We start from the raw sequence: 21,295 nt of genomic DNA on the forward strand, positions 1-21,295 counted from the left end.
TTTGAGAATCAGGACTAAAGATCAGCAAGTAAGGGATTATATTCAATGTTTACGGAATATTCATGTTTTTGGCATCTGGCTGTAGTCTGTGGTGGTTGTTTGATCACATCTACATTGCTTGCATGATAGCATCTGGGTCATTGCATGAAGAATATTATATTCTGTGTATATATACCTAGATTTTGATCATTCAGTTGTATCCGTAATGAAATTTTGCATATACTGCTCAGTACAGTCTTTTTATTTTATTTTATCAGCAGTTTGCTTCTGATTTCGAGGCTAGGGTGCTATTTAAGGACTATATGCATGTAAAAACTTTGTGGATTGTACCATTTTGTGTCAAGCACTTGCAGCTCTTACAGGAGAATGTGATCCTAACTCTGCCTAGGTGACCCAATGGAGGTGGCCCTGCATGCCAGACAGCAAATACTGCACAGTTGTGACTGGGGGTTACCCTTCTGCCTGGCTGTCGGCGTGAACTTTGCCTTTTGTTTTGGGGGGAAACACCTAGGGTGCTTGTGAAAACTCTGGGGTAGACTTTAGCAATGTCAAATTATGGGCAGTTCTTCACAATGTTCTTTTTTCTCCCTCCCAAGCATGTGAAGGCCTCTCACTTCTGAACATAGTCTTAACGAATCACCATTTGGTGCTGCTTACCACAATGGGCTTACATATCAGTAATGACCTATGCCAACCTACTGGAAAAATCCTAACAGTATGTGAGTTTGTTTCAACTTCAAGTAGCTTTTTAACCCAATTTTGCAAAAATTTAGCCAAAAAGCAAGTCAGAAATTAAAGCTATTTTCTAGAGAGGTATTCTGAAAATGCAACTCTGTACATACTCAGTTTTCTGTTTTCCTTCTGTGAAAGGTTACATTTTGAAGTCACAGTTAAGCGGCTATGAAAATAAAGTAGTGAATAAGGTCAAGGAACAAACTGCTCATTTAAAAAAAAAAGTTATTCTCTTATAACATAAATTCTGTACATGAAATTATAATTTCATTGAAGTATTTTGAAGAGTAAAGCCAGCAATCATTTATATGTTATTACATATATATTTTGTTTCTTTTGAGGAAGTATACCTTACACTGGAAATGATGTATCATTTTATTAATTTCAAGCTGTCCAACAGTCAAATTTTCAAAGAGTTTTGTTAACCTCAACTATTTGAAATCCAGCTAGCTAGGCTGATTAGGTCTTCTTCATTTTGAAGATGTTTATTCAATATATAATCAGCATCTTTTAACTTGCATTTTAAGATTTATAACTCATTAGAAGTAGTGCGAAATATTAGGCTATGCTGTAAATGCATGGATCTGAGTCACATTCTTCGTTGTATTTATTTTCTTTCAATTATTAACATATTTTTCCTTTTATATTGTACATGTGTACATTCAAATTAGCCTGTCTTGACTTTTTATTTTCATGACAGATCAATTTGTGCACAGAACTGATTTTTCTATGCACAGAGTGGACGATCAGTTCTGTTGGTTGGGACACAGAATGTTGCAGATCCTCCTAGTGGGTGTTTATGGCAACTGCTCATGTTAAGGGAGGCAGGATTTAGAAGCAGAGTTAATAAGGTCACCTGCAGAGGAGTTAAAATTATTTGGACTAATAAAATAGAGACTTTCTTTTAAAAAAAAGCCTGCTTATGGTCTTACGCTCTTTCACATTTAGTAACAGACTGCAACAGAAAAATTAAGAGTTGTTTTGCACCATAGCCTAACACACCCCGCACTGTGCTTTAGTGGCTTCGTCACAGCAGCCACACCTGCTGCTTAAACTGTGCATTTGACTCCCACGTAGCCTGTACCTGGCAAAAGCAGCTGAGGACAGAGTCCAGAAAAACATTACCCCTGTAGAAAGGTGTATTACGTTTCTCTTTCTGTATTTCAGTACTGCATTATTGAGCAAGTCTTTGCAGTGTAAAAGAAAATTTCTAACTTTTGGAAATCTAACTTTTTTTTTGGGTTGTCATGGTGTTGCAAAAAACTCAGCCTTCACACAGAGATCATCTTTCTGCCAAAGTTCTATCCTTTCTGAAAGCGAGGTGCTACTGGAGTCTCTCCATGGAAGGCCACTAGATTTTTTTCTTTTCAACAGAAGTTGGAGAAAAATGTGTGTTTTCCTGGCCCTATCCTTAGAGATAGATGACTATTTTAGCTATTTTTTTTCCCAAGTTTTCAAAATGTCAGCATAGGACATAAAGCCTGCAAGGAGAATTTTACACCCAAGTAGTTGGTTTGGCAAAATTATGAATTATCCTATTTCCCATTATAAGACTCCATATTGAGCTATCTTTATTATGAACAATACCACTAGATCTGCTTTTATTGTGACTTCCATGAAGGTATCTTTCTGGAACTAAAAGATCCTGTGTGAAGTATCTGATTATTCCCATTTCTCTAAACTACGTATGTGCAATTTTATATGATGTACAGATATCAGATGTATAATCGCAAGTTTTATGCACAAATATTTCTCTCAAAATATTTAATTCATTTTAATGAATTAGAGGAGCAAGCCCATATCCATAGTGTAATGCCTCATTAGAGGATCACATTCTATTGCTGTAGTTAATGCCAATATTGCTCTGTGATCCAATGATAGTTTAAAAAATAAATAAAAGAGGGCAAGAAAAGTTGTAAATACAGGCAAATATCTTTTACTAGCATTACAATCTTTGTGCTGTCTGTGCTATTTTTATTCTTCGTTCTTTTTTCCCTAGTTCTCTAATGTGACCTTTTGCGGCTTTGAAATGGTAAGAAAGCTGGAAATACGGTGTATTTTCAATATTTGTATTTGCAAATCTCTTTACATCAATAAATATTTATTGAAAGTGTTTCAACTCTTTGTGATAAAATAGATCACATATTTAACATCTTAACATGGAGTCATTTGGGGGTAAGATGTTAAAAAAATGCAATGGTGGATTAAAAAATGTTAGTGGCAGCTATTGAATTTAGCTGGCATGTAGCCAGATGTTACTCTTGTCAGATATGCAGGGGGGTGTTTTTAAGCAGTTTGATCAAGCAGAATTTTGATTTTTTTGTGTAATTAAAGCAGTTAGGTTTCCAGCGGGTGGTATCTCTGCAGTTCTGTGTTTATGTCCAGACATTTCTCTGTCTTGATTAGCAGAATAATTCACATTGTTGCTTACTTGGAGGACTTTCACGGTACTAACCAGGCTCAGTCTGGCTTATTGTGAAATGAGTCAAGTTCTAGGTGAACTGGCAACATCCAAATACAATGAATCATTCATTCCCCATGCTTATTATTGCAAGTAAATTGTAGTGTTATTTACAGGGTTTTTTTTTACATATCAAAGGAGATACAGCCACTTGACTTATTTGTGTCTTTTTATTTCTTACAGCATGATTATTTCAGTGCAAATTTATGGTATAATACCCAGTGTCTAGCCAACAGAGAAACCTATGAAGGTAAAATATTCAGATTTTAAATTTGCAAGAGAAAGAGGGGGAAAAAACATAAAAATTATAAGGCACTTTTTAAAGTGAATTGAGTTCAGCTGACTAGCCTCAGGAATCCAGTAAATTTGTATGGCATTTGGGGAACAGTCTCCCTAGTTCATGTGAACATATTCTTAATTGCCATTTAAAAAAAAAAAAAAAGAGCTCTCCAATATCTTTAATTTCATCCTGCATCTAATATTCTTCCACAAGTCAATATGTCAGGCAAGAGCAACAGAAACCTATGATTTTGACATGTTGGTGCAGCTTGTGGAAAGACTGTATGGACAGAATCTTGGGCCTTCTCAGTGCCCTTAACACAGCTCTTTAAAGCAACCAGGTATCTTGGCCTGAAGCAGTGACCTGTTAGGCAGTGTGTTGATAAGACCACCACCCAGTGCACAGAATGCAAAGAGCTCTTCCTGGTGCAATCATCAATCCTGCTAAGTGACCTTTGAGGAACTGTGGTATTGTGGATTCTCTTGGCTAGTTCATGTACATTCATATAAAATGAAGTTACTTGGGTCTTGGAAGAAATTAGTCTATGGACAATTCAATACAGCTTTCAAGTGTGTGTATGGATAGATAGATATCTAAAACATATTTTACGTAAGTGAAGGAATAAAATTTTAAATCTATTTTTTTGAAACCCAGTGCATTTTCTGGTTCTTAATATTGCTTTGAACATTTCTTTGAATACAAAGCAGCTACTTTTGCTGTGCAAATTGGAAATAACATTTGAAAGTTCCAGATCGCAAATTCTTATGAAAGGTGTTATGATGTTTCCTGAGATATTCCATATCCAGAGGTTGAGTTAGCTGAAGGGAAGTATTCTTATGCCAGAATTAGTCTTTTTGAATACACCACCATTTCTTGTTTTATAAAAGAGCAGGCTGATAAAGGACTCAACTCATGACCAGTGTAGAAAAGGGTCTGAGGAATTTCTTAAAGTATAAGAAGGAAGTTCACCAGACAGTTAATAGACAGGAGATTTAAAACAAAAGAGGGTAAATATTTCAAATCCTTCAAAATTAAGGAAAACAAATTCATAAGTTCCTGTTGAACAGGATGATCACCTGCATTCTCTGATCTAGAGAAGTCCCTCAGCCACAAACCTCTAAAGATTGTGTAGGATTATATAGATTATATAGGAGATTATTCTTTACATGTCCTGGTTGCTTTTCCCTGTGCCCAAATATTAGACTAGATGAACCATTTCCCACTTTAAATGGCTGTTATCTTAGGTACAGAAATAAATTTTATGTCTTTAAAATCATTTTTATTATTTCACTACATTGAAGAAAATACTGCACCCACAATAATCTTCCTTCTAAGATGCCCAGAAATATGCCAGTTGGCACATCCATTTTTTTATGCAGTGCAGAGTCTGTATATTTAATATTTCTATAAATGAATAAGATCAATCAATTAAACTAGTATAGCAACTGTTTTAAAATTACTTACCAAACAATCTGTAATTTTTAAGAGATGATAGATTAATGAAGATTTCATTTATTCTAGAGGATGTTGTTAGTGTCACATTCAACAAAGAGAAGTCATGGAGCCTGGTAAGACAACAGAAAATTTGCAGTAACTTCAACAGTATGTTGCATGGCACAAGTCTGGCCTGATGATTTAATGATTTTAAGATTCCTATTTTGTGGCCATTTCTCTGCTTGAGTATTCTGAACTTTAATGTCACTACTCCATAAATGCTGGTGTTCTATCACAGGACTGGAAATTTAGAATTGCTGTTTAAAATTGTTTTCCTGATTTTTTTTTTTTAGTTGAATAACTTCTTGTTCATACTATCCCCTAATAATCAGAGGTAATTTATACTGAGAATCTGACTAACTTTAGCAAACAGAATCAGAGCAAATTCAGACAAACCCCTTCATAATGCCAAAATGCAAAATTTATTGTCTGCATCTTTTCTTTCTTTCAGCTGTCAACCTGCTTTTACAGTTATTCACCTTTCCATTTGTGGTCAAATTGCCTTCCTCGAAGGTCCTTTGGCAGAAAGAAATTTTCCAAAAGACCAATAGCATTCCTTATGGATTATCAGCAGAATACAGGAATCAGTGTTTACAAGACTCAGGTATGTTATGGAACCAGTGACAGTTTCCCTTGCTTATGCATATTATGTTTATAAATTAGATTAAATTGATTATTCTTGCTGTCACTCTAACCTATCTGAACAAAGAAGGCTGCCTGGTGTGGGTGAGTAGTTTAGTCAAGACACATCAGCCCAAGAGATTTTGGTGCTGTTCTCAACTCCTTCACTATCCTCCAAGCAAATCACTTTGTTTCTCTGTGCATCAGTTTTCCTAGCTATGAACTGCAGCAGTTTACCATACCTGAGGTTTTATTCACAGTGTGATATGCACTCTGAAGAGATGAAGAAGAGGAATGCAAGTGCTTCCCGAGTTTATGTTGTACTTCTCCCTGACCAAAAATTTCTCATAAAATTTTACACACTTCAGTAACTCTATTTCAGATGCACTAAAATTGCAAAATAGGAATGACATAATTTTCTCTTTCATTTCTGTGCTATATCTTTCTTCTGGTGTGCAGTATCAAAAACTTTTCAGTGAGCACAATTATTTTGATGAATGGTTTTTTATATTTAGCTGGAAATACAAAGAACTTCTCCACACTTTCCACAGTTTCAGCTACAGCTCCTTTAGTTTAGCTACAGCTCCTTTCCCTTCACTTAACAAACTTTTCATTCTCCAAATACAGGAACAAAAATCCTTTCTTGTGTATTACAAGTGACTTTAAAGGGGTTATGTTTGACCAGTTAAAGGAAAAAATTTGAAATCATGTTCCTAATATTTACTGCTTGCTTTCTCCAGCATATTATACTACTTGCTCTCTCCTCGCTTAAAATTGATTCCCAGCTTAAGTGCACTGTCTAGTCTTCCTTTTTTAGTAGTCTATAAAGTAGAGAGTATAAAGACTATGAAATTATCTTGGTTGTCAATACTTACCATGTTATTTCTCTCCAGAAAAGGGCATTGGTTGCTGTTTATAGGATAACAAAAGGCAGACTGAGTAAGAAAGTAAAATTTCCAATGTTTCAATTTCCAAACACTGGTTTTATGCCATATGGAATGTTTTTCCACCCAGAGACTCATTTTCTCTATGTTTATGGAAATGAGGTATGTATACAAAGAAAGTAATATTGAAGTTTAGTGTGATGTAAATTATTATTTTTTATTGAAATAAATTGTCCAAACCTGTTGTTAGGACTATTTCTGCAAAGTTCTTTCTGATTTCTATGGAATCAAGCTCAAAATCATTAGGTTTTCATGCATTTTCCAATTACTAAACTTGTACTATAGGGTTTGACTTGTCTCTGTCAGTTTTAAGTTGCGGTGAGACTTTATGAAATAACTTATTAGTTATTGAGCATTATAGCATTTTTAGATCCTTTTTTAAAGTGAGGAAATACTTCATTTTAGGTTTTTTGGTAAGTACTCCGTAAGCTTATCCATAAACAGCTTTTGGTTAGGGGAAAATCCTAGGTCAACATAATCAATCAACATTTATTATAAACAAAATTCTGTGTTCTGTTGAGTTTGGTCTGTTCACAGTACTTACATGCATGGATATGTTACTGAATACATTAAATAGATTGCATTTTTACACTTGCTGGAATAGACATGTGTTGTTTTCAGAAACTATTAATAGAGTAATAAGCAATCTTTGTAGTGGATCTGCCTCTAATTAAAAATGGATGGTAACTCAGCAGTGACTATTATTTCTTTCATAGGTGTGGTTATCCAGTGATGGAGGCAATTCTTTTCACTTATTAATCAGTCTTGAAAATGAACAGATTGTCAAAGCAACTGCCTGTGTGTACACTCATACAGTTGCATTTGTGAGCAATAAGGGAAGCATTTTCTTCAGTAAGGCGGGTGAGGAATTTAAACTTATTTCTGCAGTGAAATGATGCATGGCAACTACCTGGAAAGGCTTCTTCATTAACAATTCTTTGTGCACTCCTTGTTAATGCTATTCCACAGTAAAAACTTCGAAGGGCCACAGAAAGTCTCTTAAACTCTAGTCATATAAACACTTTATGTTAGTGAGTTCTGAGTGCCTTGCCAGGAAAGAGCAGTTAAAGCACAGACAACATTTGTACAAAGAACTGACGTTATATTAGATGTATAGTTGGAAGAGTGAACCTTGAAAGCACACAGTCCTCTTATTTTGAAGAGCAGCAGGCTTCAGGCAAAATATTATACTGATAATATGCATAACATTCAAAGTCAAACAAGGAAAGTGAAGTATGTGATTGTGTTAAGCATGAGGAATCATGCTCCGCTAAGTGCTGGGAGGCTATCAAAGGACACAGTGAGCTAGTCAGTCATGTACCATATTTTCCTTGTTCATTTGCTGCCAGATGCAGATGGCTATAATCGAATAGCTCCTGTATTATCATACAGACCACATCTTAATAGGCAGACTTCTCATTTCTACTTTTCCAATTGTGGTAATGTGCTATATATAGGCATGCTAAGATAAAATAAAGATATAATTTAGCTGCTTTCTCACTTGAAAATGATAGCATCTATAAGAAGATACCTTTTCCTATGTCACTTTCTGTAACATAACTGTGATTCAGTAATCTAAGAACTGCTGTTTTTACTTAAATGTTTTTGTACTGTACCTTTCCATAAAGGAGGAGAAAATATGACATTATTTTTGCCTACTGGAATCCAAATGCAGCTTATTCATTGTTCCTGCAGTAGAGAAAGTAGCCTATTAAGATGGGTATGAGTAGACAGATTTCATCCGAGGATGCATGTACCAATTTTTTATGAATAAGTAAACCATGTGTGAAAAAATGAAAATCAATAGGAATTTTTATTCCTCCCCATCCCTCTACAGTTCAGATTCAGCTCTAGGATTCCTAATCCTATAACTAGCTGCATGCGCGTGAAGGCCTCCTTTTCTTGTAGAGTATCCTGGAATATATTAGACATAGGTATCCAACCCCAGTGGCCAGTGCAGGATTATGCACATGATATCTTTTGAGTATTTTAGGATAGAAAGTTCCATTCTGCTTGCTTGTCCATTTATTTTAAAGAGTTTTTCCCTCATGAAGATACTGTGAGAATGTTTCTTTAGATATAGCAAAACAGGAGATCGAATTGGAACTGCTAAAACTTGTAACTACCACTTTATCAGCTTAAACGGTATGATTTCTGCCTTTGCCTCCAATGCATTATCTTCTTTTAACCTTTTGTCTGTATTTTTTCTTCTTCAGGTTTGGAAACATATGCCAGATCTGTGATTTCAACAAGAAATGTCTTCAATTTATACTGTGACCACTTGGGAGATCTGCATCTAATTAATTTTAATAAGTCAAATTTGGACAGACTGAGCATAAGAAATATAGATGTTTTAACATCAGCAGAGGTTAGCTGTCAAAACATTTAAATAAGTGTTGCAAAATATCTGTAAAATCATACCGAGCAGTTTGTCTCTCACTGTGCCCGGGAGCCCGAAGTTTGAGTTTGTGCAAGAAACATTGTAGCACATCTATGGCTCTACATTTATTTTAAGTGAATAACCTGAACTATGCTGGAGCTGTTAAGCATTCAGGCGAATAGATGACTCTGAAGCCTTTAGTGTCAGTTTCTGCTCTCCCACAGGCAGAGTGAACGGAGCTCTGTATTTTGAGCCGCTCGGCGCCCTCCCAGCGGAGAGTGCCTGGCCTGGCCGGGGTTGCCATGCCACACTTGACTGTGGGAAAGGCTGAAGCTTCTCCTTTGCCCCTGGAGAAAAGCAAGACCCCCACTGCCCCTGCATAGGCACCCATTACTGGGTATGAAAAATACGGATTGCCTTTTCTGATATGTATACTTTTATTCATCCACACTGATTTCTATCAGAACTTTTACAATCAGTCTCAAAATACCATGGTACAGCTCTTCAGAGTCGGACCTTATCTGTACTTCCTTAGTATCCTTGGCAACATTCCTCACTTTGCTGCATCAGTTTGAACAATTCAAACACAAATTTGCTGAACGCAAAGAGTATGTGGAACTGCACTGGGAAGCCGCCCCACGTGCAAATCTGACCATCTACCCTTTGTAAGAAGGGTCTCTTCTCTGTAGGACTATCAATTTTTCAATTACTTATTCATCCATTCAGATTTTCCCTACTACTATGGCTACTTCTTTTCCCTAAAAGCACTTACAGTGAGCTTGCTGAAAGCCTTTTGGAAATCCAACTAGACTGCATCAATGAGGTCTCCCTTGTGAGAGAAGTCTAGAAACTGAGTCAATCAATTGTGTTGGCTCTTCCCCAGCATTTCCTGCTTGCCAGTATGTCCAGGGTTCTGATTTTCATTCTCCCATTCTTTCTTTCCACTAGTTTGTTTAGAGTTAGCATCAGTCTTACTCTGTAGTTCCCTCAAGTTACCCTGATGCTTTTTTTTTTTTTTTAAACAAACTTGGCAGCCTCCATAGTCTGTTGCTAAGGCAATTTTAACAGGTAAGTTATGTATCACAGTTAGTAAATCATCTGTTTCCCTCCTGAATCTCCTTAGAATTCCTGGGTAAAACCAGTCAGCCAGCAGGTCTGTGCCGGCCCTTCAGTCTCAGCTACGATGCTGCTGTTTGAAGCAGCCCCTACCCAGAAGGTTCCACAGTGGGAATTTCCCCATCTTTTCCACAGCTGACATAACTACCAACAATTCACTTAATTCTTCTGCTGTGGTCCTGTTTTTGTCTCTGAGCGTTTCTGCAATTTAATTGGTCCTACAAACTATCTGGCATGTTTCCCATTCCTGATGTGTTTGATAAATAATTTTGTACTATTTCTGTGCCTTTTCCTCAGACTTCTTGTGGCTTGTCTTTTATGTTTATGCACTCAACCAGCCAAAAGTTAGGGCATCTTTTTAGTATCATCTCCAGTCTCGGAAGGATGGTCAGGAGCAAGTCAAGAGTTGTTGTGGATTCTGTATTCCATGAGGCAGTTAGTGACAGAATCTAAACATTTGGTTTTGATTTCACATCTTGATGGGACATTTATCCAACAAACAATCCCAGTTAGTGGGATAACAAGTTTCCCATCATTACATTCACATTCTGCTTGATCATTCTCAGCATGTCCCAGGTGCTCTTACTCAGATGGTGTGACAGTGACTAACACAGTCCTTCTATTGCATTTTTCATGATCATTCTCCAGATTTGAGAGGTTCGATGGTACTGGTTGACAGAGACAGCCTGATATTTGATTTTGACTCTAAACTTTCTTTGACCTATAGTGCCACTAACTGTGCAGGCACAACTCGCTTCCCTCTTTATACCTGACTGTTACTGTCCTTCTGATAATGGCATAATCAGAATGTTATACCTGCTAAACCGATGTAAGTACCACCAGTCATCATCCAATAATAGAATCCTACTATCCCAGTATTTCTTTTTCATGATATTATAGATCAGTACAAAGTAGTCTAAAGGAATATGTTGACTGCTGTTCAGAGATTTTTTGGCAACAATCACACAATTCAGCTCATGCAGGCTTTCCTTTGCTATAGAAATAATTGTAGTATTACAGATTCTTCTGCTTTGAGATCAAATAAAATCATTTACAAATGATAGTTGTCCTGTGCACAAGATGTTCATCCCAAGGAAAATAAACAGCCTAATAATCTTCATTGATTCCATATCACAATATCTTTTAAACTGGATTATGGGGCATCAAAGTACGTACATTTGTATATATCTATCATGTTATCTATCATATTATCTATCATGTTAGATAAAGTAAAACTAAGCAGATGACCACCTTCTTTTCTCTGGTATTTTAGGAGTTAAACAAATCATTTCGGCATGTACTGTCCCCACAGTATATCACAGAGCAGCAGATGATATTTTTTGAGCATAAACCAAAAAGAAGGAAGAGGCAAACCAAGAGATCAACTATTCATTACCTGCATAAAGGTCAAGTTATACAATATCGGTAAGATAATAATCATAACATATTAAGACTTAATAAGTCAGAGTATTTCATACCTTCAAATGCAAGCTAGAAAAAAGGCATTGGCAAAATACATTATAGTTCTGTTATGCTGTTCTAGAAATCTAGAAATAAATGGCAAAATGTTTTACTAAATGTCAGGTTTTGTAGTTTACTTGTGGAAGTAGGGGTGGCATTTTTTGTCCAATTTCTATTTTTTTCACACTTCAAAAATAGATTCACTCTTGTAGTTTTGGTTCAAGCTAAGCTTTGCTGAAACTGAATTTTCAGGGACTAGTAAAAAGTTTTTATTTGTCAGATGCTTAAAAGTAAGGTTGGAAATATTACCGTTCTTGTCTTTTAATGGCTTGTTGGAATAACATAAGGAGCAAATAATCTAGTTAAAATAACCTGCATTTGAGAGAATCACAGTTAATATTTATTAGAAGCCTGCTGAGTCCAGTATGTAAGAGTGCTGTATCTGATCTTCAAATACTATGGTGTAGTATTTATAAAACTTGGTTTTATTGTGACTTCTTACTTATTTTATTCCTATGTACTACTATTATGTGTTGAACGAGCACTTTACTGGTAAAACACACATCAATAGACTCTCGTAGGGACCAACAGCAGTGGCCCAAGCCTCATTTTCAGCTGACCCTTAAGTGTTTGTGTTATATCAGTATTTAGATTTTGTAAGTGAATGTAAAGCTCATTCAAACATCATACTATTACTATGAGTTACATTTATCTCAGAGGGAGATAGTTGGTTTGTTTCTGAAAGAAACAAATAGTAGATACGTAGGGTAAAACAGTGAAGGTACCAGCGCAGGAGTGAAAAGCTTTAAGGCCATATTCTATATTCTAATGGTTGTTTCTAGTAAAGGATACCCTTATGTTACAAACCAATAACACAGTGCACAAGTACATTCCCATCTTACTTTGAATGCTGATCTGTGTGTTGCGTTTCTGTCCTATGGACTGGAGACCAGACTGTCTCAGTCACTAATGTTTACTGACGTGCACCTGAACTCCCTGTGCCCTTCAGAACCCCCTTGTGCCTTCATCTTTAAAGGAAACAGAATGGCCATCAAATTGCTTTTTTTTTTTTTTTCCACAGACAGGGCATAGCTGTCAGTATGCCTCTCCTATTCTTGTTTTCAGTTTGTTTTGTTGTAGATGGTGGTAGGCAGAAGGTGTGCTCCTTAAATTGTTGTAGGATAACAGAGCTCAGTTTAGTAGATTAGATATTAGTTGTGGTGGATTCTTCATATTTGTTTACACAATACAAGGAGGTGCCCTTAGAGCCAGCTAAAAATATCTCCTGATTTCAGGACTTGTTTTCCAAGGGATGCTGTACTCCTCAGCACCCAGTTCTTAGAGTGTTTGTTCTTCTTCAGAGGCACATAGGACTGAAAATTGTTTCTGTTCTTTTTCTAAAACAACTGAAAGGCTCAAGATATTCGAAGTAATTTCCCGATTCTGGGGCCTATCTCATACACCAATAAGAGAATGCATCAAGCTCTGAACAGCCCTCCATTGAAAATACTTGGTAGTTCTTCTAACAAGGTGTGTGGAACATCTTATTTGGCTGCCAGCTATCTATTGGGCACTCAGAGTGACAGCTCAAATCCTTGTATGACTTCTCTAAGGACCCCAGCAATGGATGTCTTCTTGTTATAGCAAGCTGAAGTCTGTGTGAAGTGTATGCTTGATTATTCTGCTGTCTCTAGAGAACTGTCCTTGAGAGTAGCAGCACCAATTACTTCTTCATATCTGCATACACAGCCTGCAGTGAAAAGCAGGTGTTCTGCACAGCTGCTTGCAATCTCTGCTATGACTGGAACAAGTTCTGAAAGTGAGGGCGTCATATATTCAGCACAACTTACCGGGTCTGCAAAAATTGATGGCATCAGCTGGGTACTAATGCCATCAATATTGCAATTTCCAATTCATAGAATCCTGTGTCGTTTAGTTTCCCAGAAGCCTGGAATAGTTAGACGATCCTTCCCTTGATGATCTCAAAACTAATAGGTGTTGCATACCTCAAAGATCTGAGTCAAATTTTTGAGAATTTTGAGTATTGATGCAACTTGGTCCAATGTGAAAAAGTATCTCTTATCAAACCTAAACATGTCTTTTCTTACTATTACCTTAACAGAAGTTTTTAGAAACAGCCAAAGAGAATGAGGAGGGATGTAATACCATACTGCATTCAATGTAATCCTTCACTTATGTGTAAATCTGCAGACTAAAAGCTTTGCGGTGTCTCAACACCCCTCCCCACAATATTTTGTATTCCATAAAGTTTACATCTGCACCATAACGTAAGATTTTTATTTGGAATTCCTTTTATGCCTTTTGTTTGGAATTCCCTTTTTGCCTTTTTTATGCCTGATTTTTAAGATTGTCTGCCCAAACCACAAAATTCTGAAGAAATAATTGCTCTGCTAATTTTAGATGTTACAATACAGGAAATTTCTTGCGCTCTTCATTGTCTTTACTGACCTATCTAAGGATCAGAGAATTTCAACTTAAGTGCCAGCTTGTAGGAAGATGTGCTCCATTTAAAACCACAAGGCATTTTACTGTTTTTTTTTTTTTCAGAGGAAAAAGCAAATTCTTATGCTTGTTATGTGTATTCCCATAAATAGAATTTATGGAAACTGTGCTCTCTGTGTGTGTATGTATGTATGGGTATATATATGTGGCTTAGCTCCTTTGAAGGCTTTAAGTAATTTTAGTGTAGTATCTCAGTTCAAATGTGGTAAAGCTTTGTTTCAGTAACTGAATAACTTGCCTCAGAGAACCTTTTTCTAGTAACTAATTTATGTCAACAGCAGCAGAGTACATATGGACATGGTTATATGAACTCTGTTTACTGAAAGAAAGGTAGGTAATTGGTCTTTCTTTCTGTGTGTGGATTTTTGTTTTTTTTTTTTCTTCCAACAGACAGGCAAAGGGCTCTACAATCTAGAATCCCAACCTTTTCCATCAGTTAGTAGCATTATGAGGACTTTCTTTTAAGCATGCTTTCTCCTGTGCAGGTCACCAGACTTCCACATCTGATATTGGGCAGTTTGCTTTGACTATGTAGAATGGTTTCTCTTCAGGATTTGTAGAAATAGCGTGAAATGTATGTGCTCTTTACCTGGGGGATTATCCAACACAATAAGGAAACTTATACTCCATGTCATTACAGGCCAGTTGGAGCAGCTCTGGTAGTTGGCGATTTCCCACTGCAATATTCACCACAGTATTTGTCCTCTGTCATTGTAAACGTTCTTGAGAAATTCCCCATAGAATCTGAAGAAAGAAGTCCCTGCATAAAACACACATTAACTGTTATAAAAGGCTTAAATGACTATAACGTAACACTCCTCCTTTCTAATCCTGGTAAGTTGCAGATGTACTATTCAAGTATCATAATTCTTCATGTACATTCCCTCTTATTTCAAGCCCTGAACTGCGGTTTTGTGCTGAAATACCACTGTTACTCTATTTTAAAGAAGCACACCACCTTTTCTGAGGGCAAAAAGCTCCACTTGCAATACAAATGCCAGGAATAGCTTAGCTCAAAGGCCATTGCCTTTGGCAGGGGAAAAATACTACTGGACAAGAGGTATTTTACCTTTGTAAAGGTAAATTAGGAGCAGCTCCCAGATCACAACTCGGAATTCTGAACTCAGCAGGAGTCAAAAGATCCTCCATACAAAGGAAAATTTCCACGGAGAGAAAATTTTCTTCTTGGCAGCTGAAGTACCAGTGGGTATGCGGAGTGCCGAAGTTGGTGAGGGTTGGGGACCGTTGTACTCGTGGAGGAAAGGACATTCCTTTCCTGAGCAGCAGTAGCGGTTGGCTTGCAGAAGTTCTTGCTGCATCCTGTCACAAGTCCCCGCACCCTATGAGCAGCCTGGTCTTGTTGTGAGCAGCAAGGAATGCCAGGAGCTGCTGCTGCTTCTCTGAGTTGTAGCTCTCTGCTTTCATTCCTCTTGATTCATAGCTTAAGGTTTTAGCCTGATAACCTAAGCATTTTCTGCTTATTATTTCAAGCATTGCATATACACATAGGTTTAGCTGCCTGGGTATTTAATTAGGTTCTTAAATATTCTTTTCATTTTACTTGTGGTATGCTAGAAACATAATTATGCAATCATTTTAGAAATCGCTGTAGTTTATAAAGATGTTGTCATTTATTAGCTGACTGCTAGCCCTCCAAGACTTGTTTTGCCCCTCACAACTAAGTCACAGTAAGAGCTTTTGGGGACAAATTCCACTACAGTGCAACCAGCTGCTGGCGCTCTGACCACCTTCAGCAGTGCTGCAGAGTGCTTTACCCGTGCTGGTGGGGTAAGAGGAGGAAGATCATTGCTCCATCCATCTGCTCCATCTCTCCAGCTCAGCTGGCTCTAGTACTGGTCACCCAGTAGGCTGCACATGAGTTCTGTGATGACTTTAGATAAAGATAACCCAGAAGGCAGAACTGTATTATCTTTCTTTTTTATTTATGCTGAATTTAGTATGCATATTAGTTTAAGAATAAAATGGTGATTGGAGTCAGGCATTTGATTACAAACATATATTCATACGCAGGAGGCATGAAGTATACCTTTTTTTTGGTGTATGTGTGTGGAGAAGTCACCTTCTGCCACTGCTCAGGCCAAGAAGTTTTGTGTCTTTAATTTTTGCTAGTATTTATTCTGCTGTTTCTTGGCCTTCTGCTCCTTCTGTCGCTTCCTGTGTTTTTTCCCCACCCTTCCACTTCTCCTCACTGCAATAACACTCCCTTCCAGCCCTTTGTGCTCCAGTTTTCCACTCCCTGTGTGCGTCAGTTTTCCACATGCTTTTGTACTGAGGCAGACAACCCTCAGATTTCATCTGTTTCATAGAGGAGCTCAGATTCTGCATTTCTTTTATCAAAGCTGGGTGTTATAACCAGAAGTGCCACAAGCCTAGTAAAACTCCTCTTTCAATGTATGGTCTTGATGGGGTTTAAAAAGTCTAATCAGCAGTTTTGAAATAGTGACACAAACTCAAATCTGCTGTTTTCAGACCTGGTACAGTGAGCTGACAGGGAGCTGTTTGAGCATCAGGAAAGCCTAAAGCTAAAACTCCTCAGAAATCTTAAAAAAAAAAAAAAAAGATTTGGCTAATCTCTTTTTCAATTTAAATCAAAAGATACTGCATCAGAGAATCACTCTCAGGGTTTCTGCCCTGTCAAGGAGAGCATTTCCACTATAAAGCAGTTGATCTCCCTAATGCGCCCATAGCCTGAGTTGTCAAGATCCTCTCCCTGAGATTATTTCATGTCTATTTATAGCAAAATCCTGATAAAGCTGCTTCAGGGCAGCTGTTGCTCAGGTGCAGCGTCTATCCTGCCATAAATGGGAGGCAATCTGAGGACACTTACCTCGCAGTGAAGACGGGCACGCTTGCACAGGCCATCAGTCCGTAAACGTCCCTGGCCACGCTGCCCTCCTTGTGTCTTTTGGAAGATTCTGGGCAGAGGGTGCCATTGTTTCAGGTCGCTAAAAAGACCCCAAGCATTTCTGTAATAATTGGGAAGCTGTTATATCCACCAGTTTCAAAAGGACTTAACCCTATCTAAACAGTATTTAAACAACTTTTAAAAAATGTTTTCATTTCTTGACAAACATAAATTGTTACTGAGAAGATTAGTATTTACTGTCATGCTTTGAGAATGTCCAGAGAATGGACACATGTAAGCAGAAAAACACATGTAAAGGTAGATGGGCTATGAAGTACTAAGAAAAGTAATTTGCATCTGAACAAGAGGATGGTCAGCAAAAACTTTTTGAGACCTGAGCTGTTTGCATACTTCCCCCTTGTTTTAGCTGATGAGAAAAGGATACTATAATCAACATCAATATCTTTGAAAAGCCAGCTTGCTGTAAGCCTGAACTGTTCTTCCTTCATGGAGTGTATGTATGTTCCCAATCCTTGAACTCTTTAGCATTGCTCAATTAAAAAAAAAAAAAAAAAAAAAAAAAAACCTTTGGTTTGTTTTTTGGCACCACAGTTTAAAATAGTTTGTTTGAAAAGATCAAACTGTTGTAAATTTCCAAAACAAAAAGCAACTATGTCATTAACAGCAAGCTTTATGCTACACTGATTTGGTTGGTTGGTGTTGCTGTTGAAACAGAAAATTTAGAGAGACAGATGTGGCTTCTGCTGCAGTGCACAAAGCAGAGTTTCAAGTTAATTTTTCAAGAAGTTTCACGCTTTGCTTTGTTTTTGTTAGGTAAAGATGGATTTAGAATCACTGATGTGGAAAAGACAGTGGTGATTCCAGGGAGCAGCAGCTTCCTCATCACGGCCGTTCTGGACAATCAGACGGCGGCAGCAGAGCCCACCATGCCTAAGAAGGTGCCTTTCAACATAAGCATTCCAGCCAGCCGGTGGTTCATGCATGACTTTGGTATTGCAAATGGAAAAAAATGGGACCTGAAGGTAGACACATGCAGATATTCAGTACAAGAGAGTGGTCATACAGCAAGGAATGTCATTAAATACTTGGATCTGGACACGACTTACAATTTCACGTTTAGAGTAATTCCTCAATATACAGGTAAGAGAATTGGCATTTAGTCCTTTGGTAAGTGTATAATTTGTATGCAGTGTAACCTGGAGTATCTACTAAAATCTCTGTCCTTATTTTCAAACATTATTTTGTTGAAATTTTATTCTAGATGCTAGAATTTTCAGCCAAAAGGGAATTTTACCAGGTTCTTTTTCTCTCTTCCTTCCCACTCAGAAGTAAATGTGCTTTACTTTGCCTGTTAGGAAATCTTTTAAGTCTCTTTCAGTTTGGTAGTGCTCTCACATATACACACACACTGTCTTTATTCATATAACTTAGCAGCAGGATAATTTAAAAGCTGAAACACGCAGTAAGGGTAGAGTCTATAAGTGCATCTGTAATTTTGATTCAAACTCTCAAAATTAAATTGGGAAGCAGCACCTTTCCATTGGTTTAAATGAGCTGCACATATTACCCTTTTGTTTTCATTAAAGAAAAATGGCTTTTGACAATTCTCAAATGAAAAGCATGTAAAAAATGTACATAAATATAGTTGATGACATTTCAAGTAAAAATGAATGTTTTATTAAAAAAAGTATTCATTTTCTATTGTCTACGAATATATACCTATATGCCCTTTACTCTCAGACTCCACTTTTTAAGTAGCTGGCCTTAATAGATCATTGAATCAATCAGATTAATAGAATAGAAACAAAGAGAGTATACATAACAATGAAACTGCTTAAAAAGAATCTTAATAAACATTAAAAGCGAGTGATTTGACAGGTAAGTATGTAAAAGATGTATGATCAAAGAAAAATGCTATCAAGAGGCAGTTTTAGAACATCCTGTGATTTATTATGGTTCTTGATGCTGCACCTGCTTGCATATGAAATGATTTTAATTAGGATTTTAATTATGTGAAGAATACTGTGGATTATGGTAACATTTTTCTTGTAAAGCAAATTATTTCTATTAGTAAAAGTTTGCTTTGCAGCTTTTTCAAATGAGATTATGAGAATCACTAGTACAAACATCTGTCATCCAGACTTGAGAGGGGTAATTCTGCAGTAATTGCTGTTGTCTAGTTGAAGTTGGAGCTCACCCCAATGGACAATTCACTGAAAATACATGTATATTCGTGCTGTTCAAATCACTGAGAAAAACTGCTCCTAGATTTAACATTCCAAATTAGGAGGACAAAGCATTCTAAATTAGACGCATTTTCTAAAGATGACAGCATTTATGAATTCAGGTCCATCTGGGAAATTAAAGACACTTGTTCTGCTAAGGCCCACAGCACATGTGAAAAGGGCAACTCCTGCATACAGAAAGGAGGCCAAGCCCTGACTCGTGTGTCTGGTAGGAGCTGAGCAACAGGCACCTCTGCGGGGAGGCCGGGAGGAAGGAGCTCGCGGGACGAGCAGCGCTCTCAACACAGCGGTGCCTTCTCCTGGGCTGAGCAAACACTTGGCTCCTTGGCAAGGAGCAATTCCAGCCATTATAGCTGATTTTGCTGGGAGCAGCTGAGCCATATGCAAAGTTTGAAGTGTCCCGGAGTTGTATTGCTAAGGGTAATGATATTGCTAGGGCAGAAACTGGCCACTGAGATCTGCTATGTGCTGTGTGGAGTACTGGATGGGAAGAAGTTGCTTCTAAGCAAATAACTAAGCCCAAGAACCAGAGAGCTCAAAGCAATTCAGGGGAGAGAAGATATTAACAGCAGCATTTTGTGCAGATTTTAAAGAATGAGGTAAGTGCAGATGGAAAGACTAAAGACCAAAACTTTCTTCTTCAACTACGGTCCAGTAAAGAATGGGTTAGCTAGTCAGCCAAAGAACTCGCAAAGAAACAGTTACCAGTCTTGTAGAGGGAAAACAGGGAGACTTATGAGGAAGAAAGTTTTTTTCCTATTCCTTTCACATACCAACTGATCCTTTGAATGGATCTGTGAAAACAAGTTCTGGAGTTTTTTTCCTTTGGATTTTCTTTGACTATTAGAGAATGGAGTATTGAATATATATAGTCTCGATTTTTTTCTTTGCTTGATTTCACAGCCTATCCTATGTTTCAAAAGCGACTAATAAACCTCGTCATCGGCAATCCATCGCTACTGGAAGTGACTACAAAAGAGTACTGGGATGAAATTGATGGTTACATACTGCAATTCTCTGTTTACAACAAATTTAATAAGCAAGTAAGGCAAGACAGGTCACCTTTGCTTTCACAGTGGAGCTGTCTTTCATTCGGAATAGCTGTAGTAACATGAAGGTTATTTTTAGGCTTAGAGAATCTGAAAAGGTACAGATTAATTTATGTAGTGTAAAAAAATGTGGATTTTTTAATTGAAATTTCCAGTTCATCTTTGCTCAGTCCTTGGATAGAGTACTCAATAATGAATATTGTTCAAGAATACATTATGATATGATATGAAACTTCAAGTAACAATATTATTCATTTTTGGTTTTGAATCATTTTTGTATTACTTCTTTCAGTTCTTTTATAGCATCCTGTAAAAAGAAAGTTTCTTTCTGAGCTTTCTTATTTCAGAGTTATTTAGTTTATATGTAGTTGTGCACTTGAATATAAATACTGCACGTATGGAGGTCAGACTATAGGTATTGGTGAGACTGTCATCTGAAGGAATAGGACTACCATGATATATAAGGGATGTTTTAAATTGGTATTAGGAGACTTACAATTGTAACAGTGTAATAAGCTGAGAACTGTGGTACACTGATTAGTCATTAGAAAAGGCTGCAAAACAAATCAGTTAAAGAAATAATGTGACTAGCAGGACAGGGAGTTTTCTTCCAAGGAGTTTAAATAGGAAATTTCTCGCTTGCTAACTCTGCTATCATTTCAGTCAGTCAAAAGTGCAAAAGATGGCAAATGTGCTACCCATTTGTAGAAAGGACTCCAGGGGATGATCTGAGGAATTGCAGTGCCCAAAGTCTGACTTGCATGGTGGGAAACTGATTGAAATTATTGTAAAATAGAGTTAGTAGACACTTGCATAGAACAAAACATGAGGCAAGAATTAATGTGAACTTTAATGAAGGAAATCATATCTGGCATATGTAGCAATTGGAAGAGGCTGAGCTAGTGATTGTAGTTGAAGTTTTAAAAAGCTTTGAGCAAGGTCCTTTTCAAATCCTCTCAAAGAAACTAAGCTATCATGGAAGAGGATGGAAGGCCATCCCTCAACTAGCAACTAGATGGGACGAGGAGATAAAAGTAAATGGTCGTATTTTACACATAATGAAAGAAATGGCTAGTGTGTACTGTGGGATCTCTGTACCTT

General features: G+C 37.2%; 1 protein-coding gene and 1 long non-coding RNA gene across 2 annotated transcripts in view; both read left to right on the forward strand.

Moving 5' to 3' along the window:
• CATSPERB (catsper channel auxiliary subunit beta) overlaps window positions 1–21,295 on the forward strand; it is a 42,341-nt gene that overhangs the window by 10,777 nt on the left and 10,269 nt on the right. The window contains exons 7-14 of the mRNA XM_088539752.1: window positions 597–715; window positions 6,482–6,634; window positions 7,249–7,393; window positions 8,749–8,900; window positions 11,341–11,453; window positions 14,653–14,846; window positions 17,713–18,039; window positions 20,049–20,188. Of these exons, the coding sequence (XP_088395878.1) occupies window positions 597–715; window positions 6,482–6,634; window positions 7,249–7,393; window positions 8,749–8,900; window positions 11,341–11,453; window positions 14,653–14,846; window positions 17,713–18,039; window positions 20,049–20,188 (1,343 nt within the window). The remainder of the gene's footprint in view (window positions 1–596; window positions 716–6,481; window positions 6,635–7,248; window positions 7,394–8,748; window positions 8,901–11,340; window positions 11,454–14,652; window positions 14,847–17,712; window positions 18,040–20,048; window positions 20,189–21,295) is intronic.
• On the forward strand, window positions 2,737–5,484 carry LOC148595922 (uncharacterized). The gene is made up of 4 exons (XR_015914394.1): window positions 2,737–2,764; window positions 3,377–3,443; window positions 4,995–5,041; window positions 5,419–5,484. It is a non-coding gene; the product is annotated as an uncharacterized LOC148595922 (long non-coding RNA).

Source organism: Tinamus guttatus, unplaced genomic scaffold (genome assembly GCF_059628265.1).
Source record: "Tinamus guttatus ecotype Peru unplaced genomic scaffold, ASM5962826v1 Tinamus_guttatus_pri_ptg000048l, whole genome shotgun sequence".
Classification (NCBI taxonomy): domain Eukaryota; kingdom Metazoa; phylum Chordata; class Aves; order Tinamiformes; family Tinamidae; genus Tinamus; species Tinamus guttatus.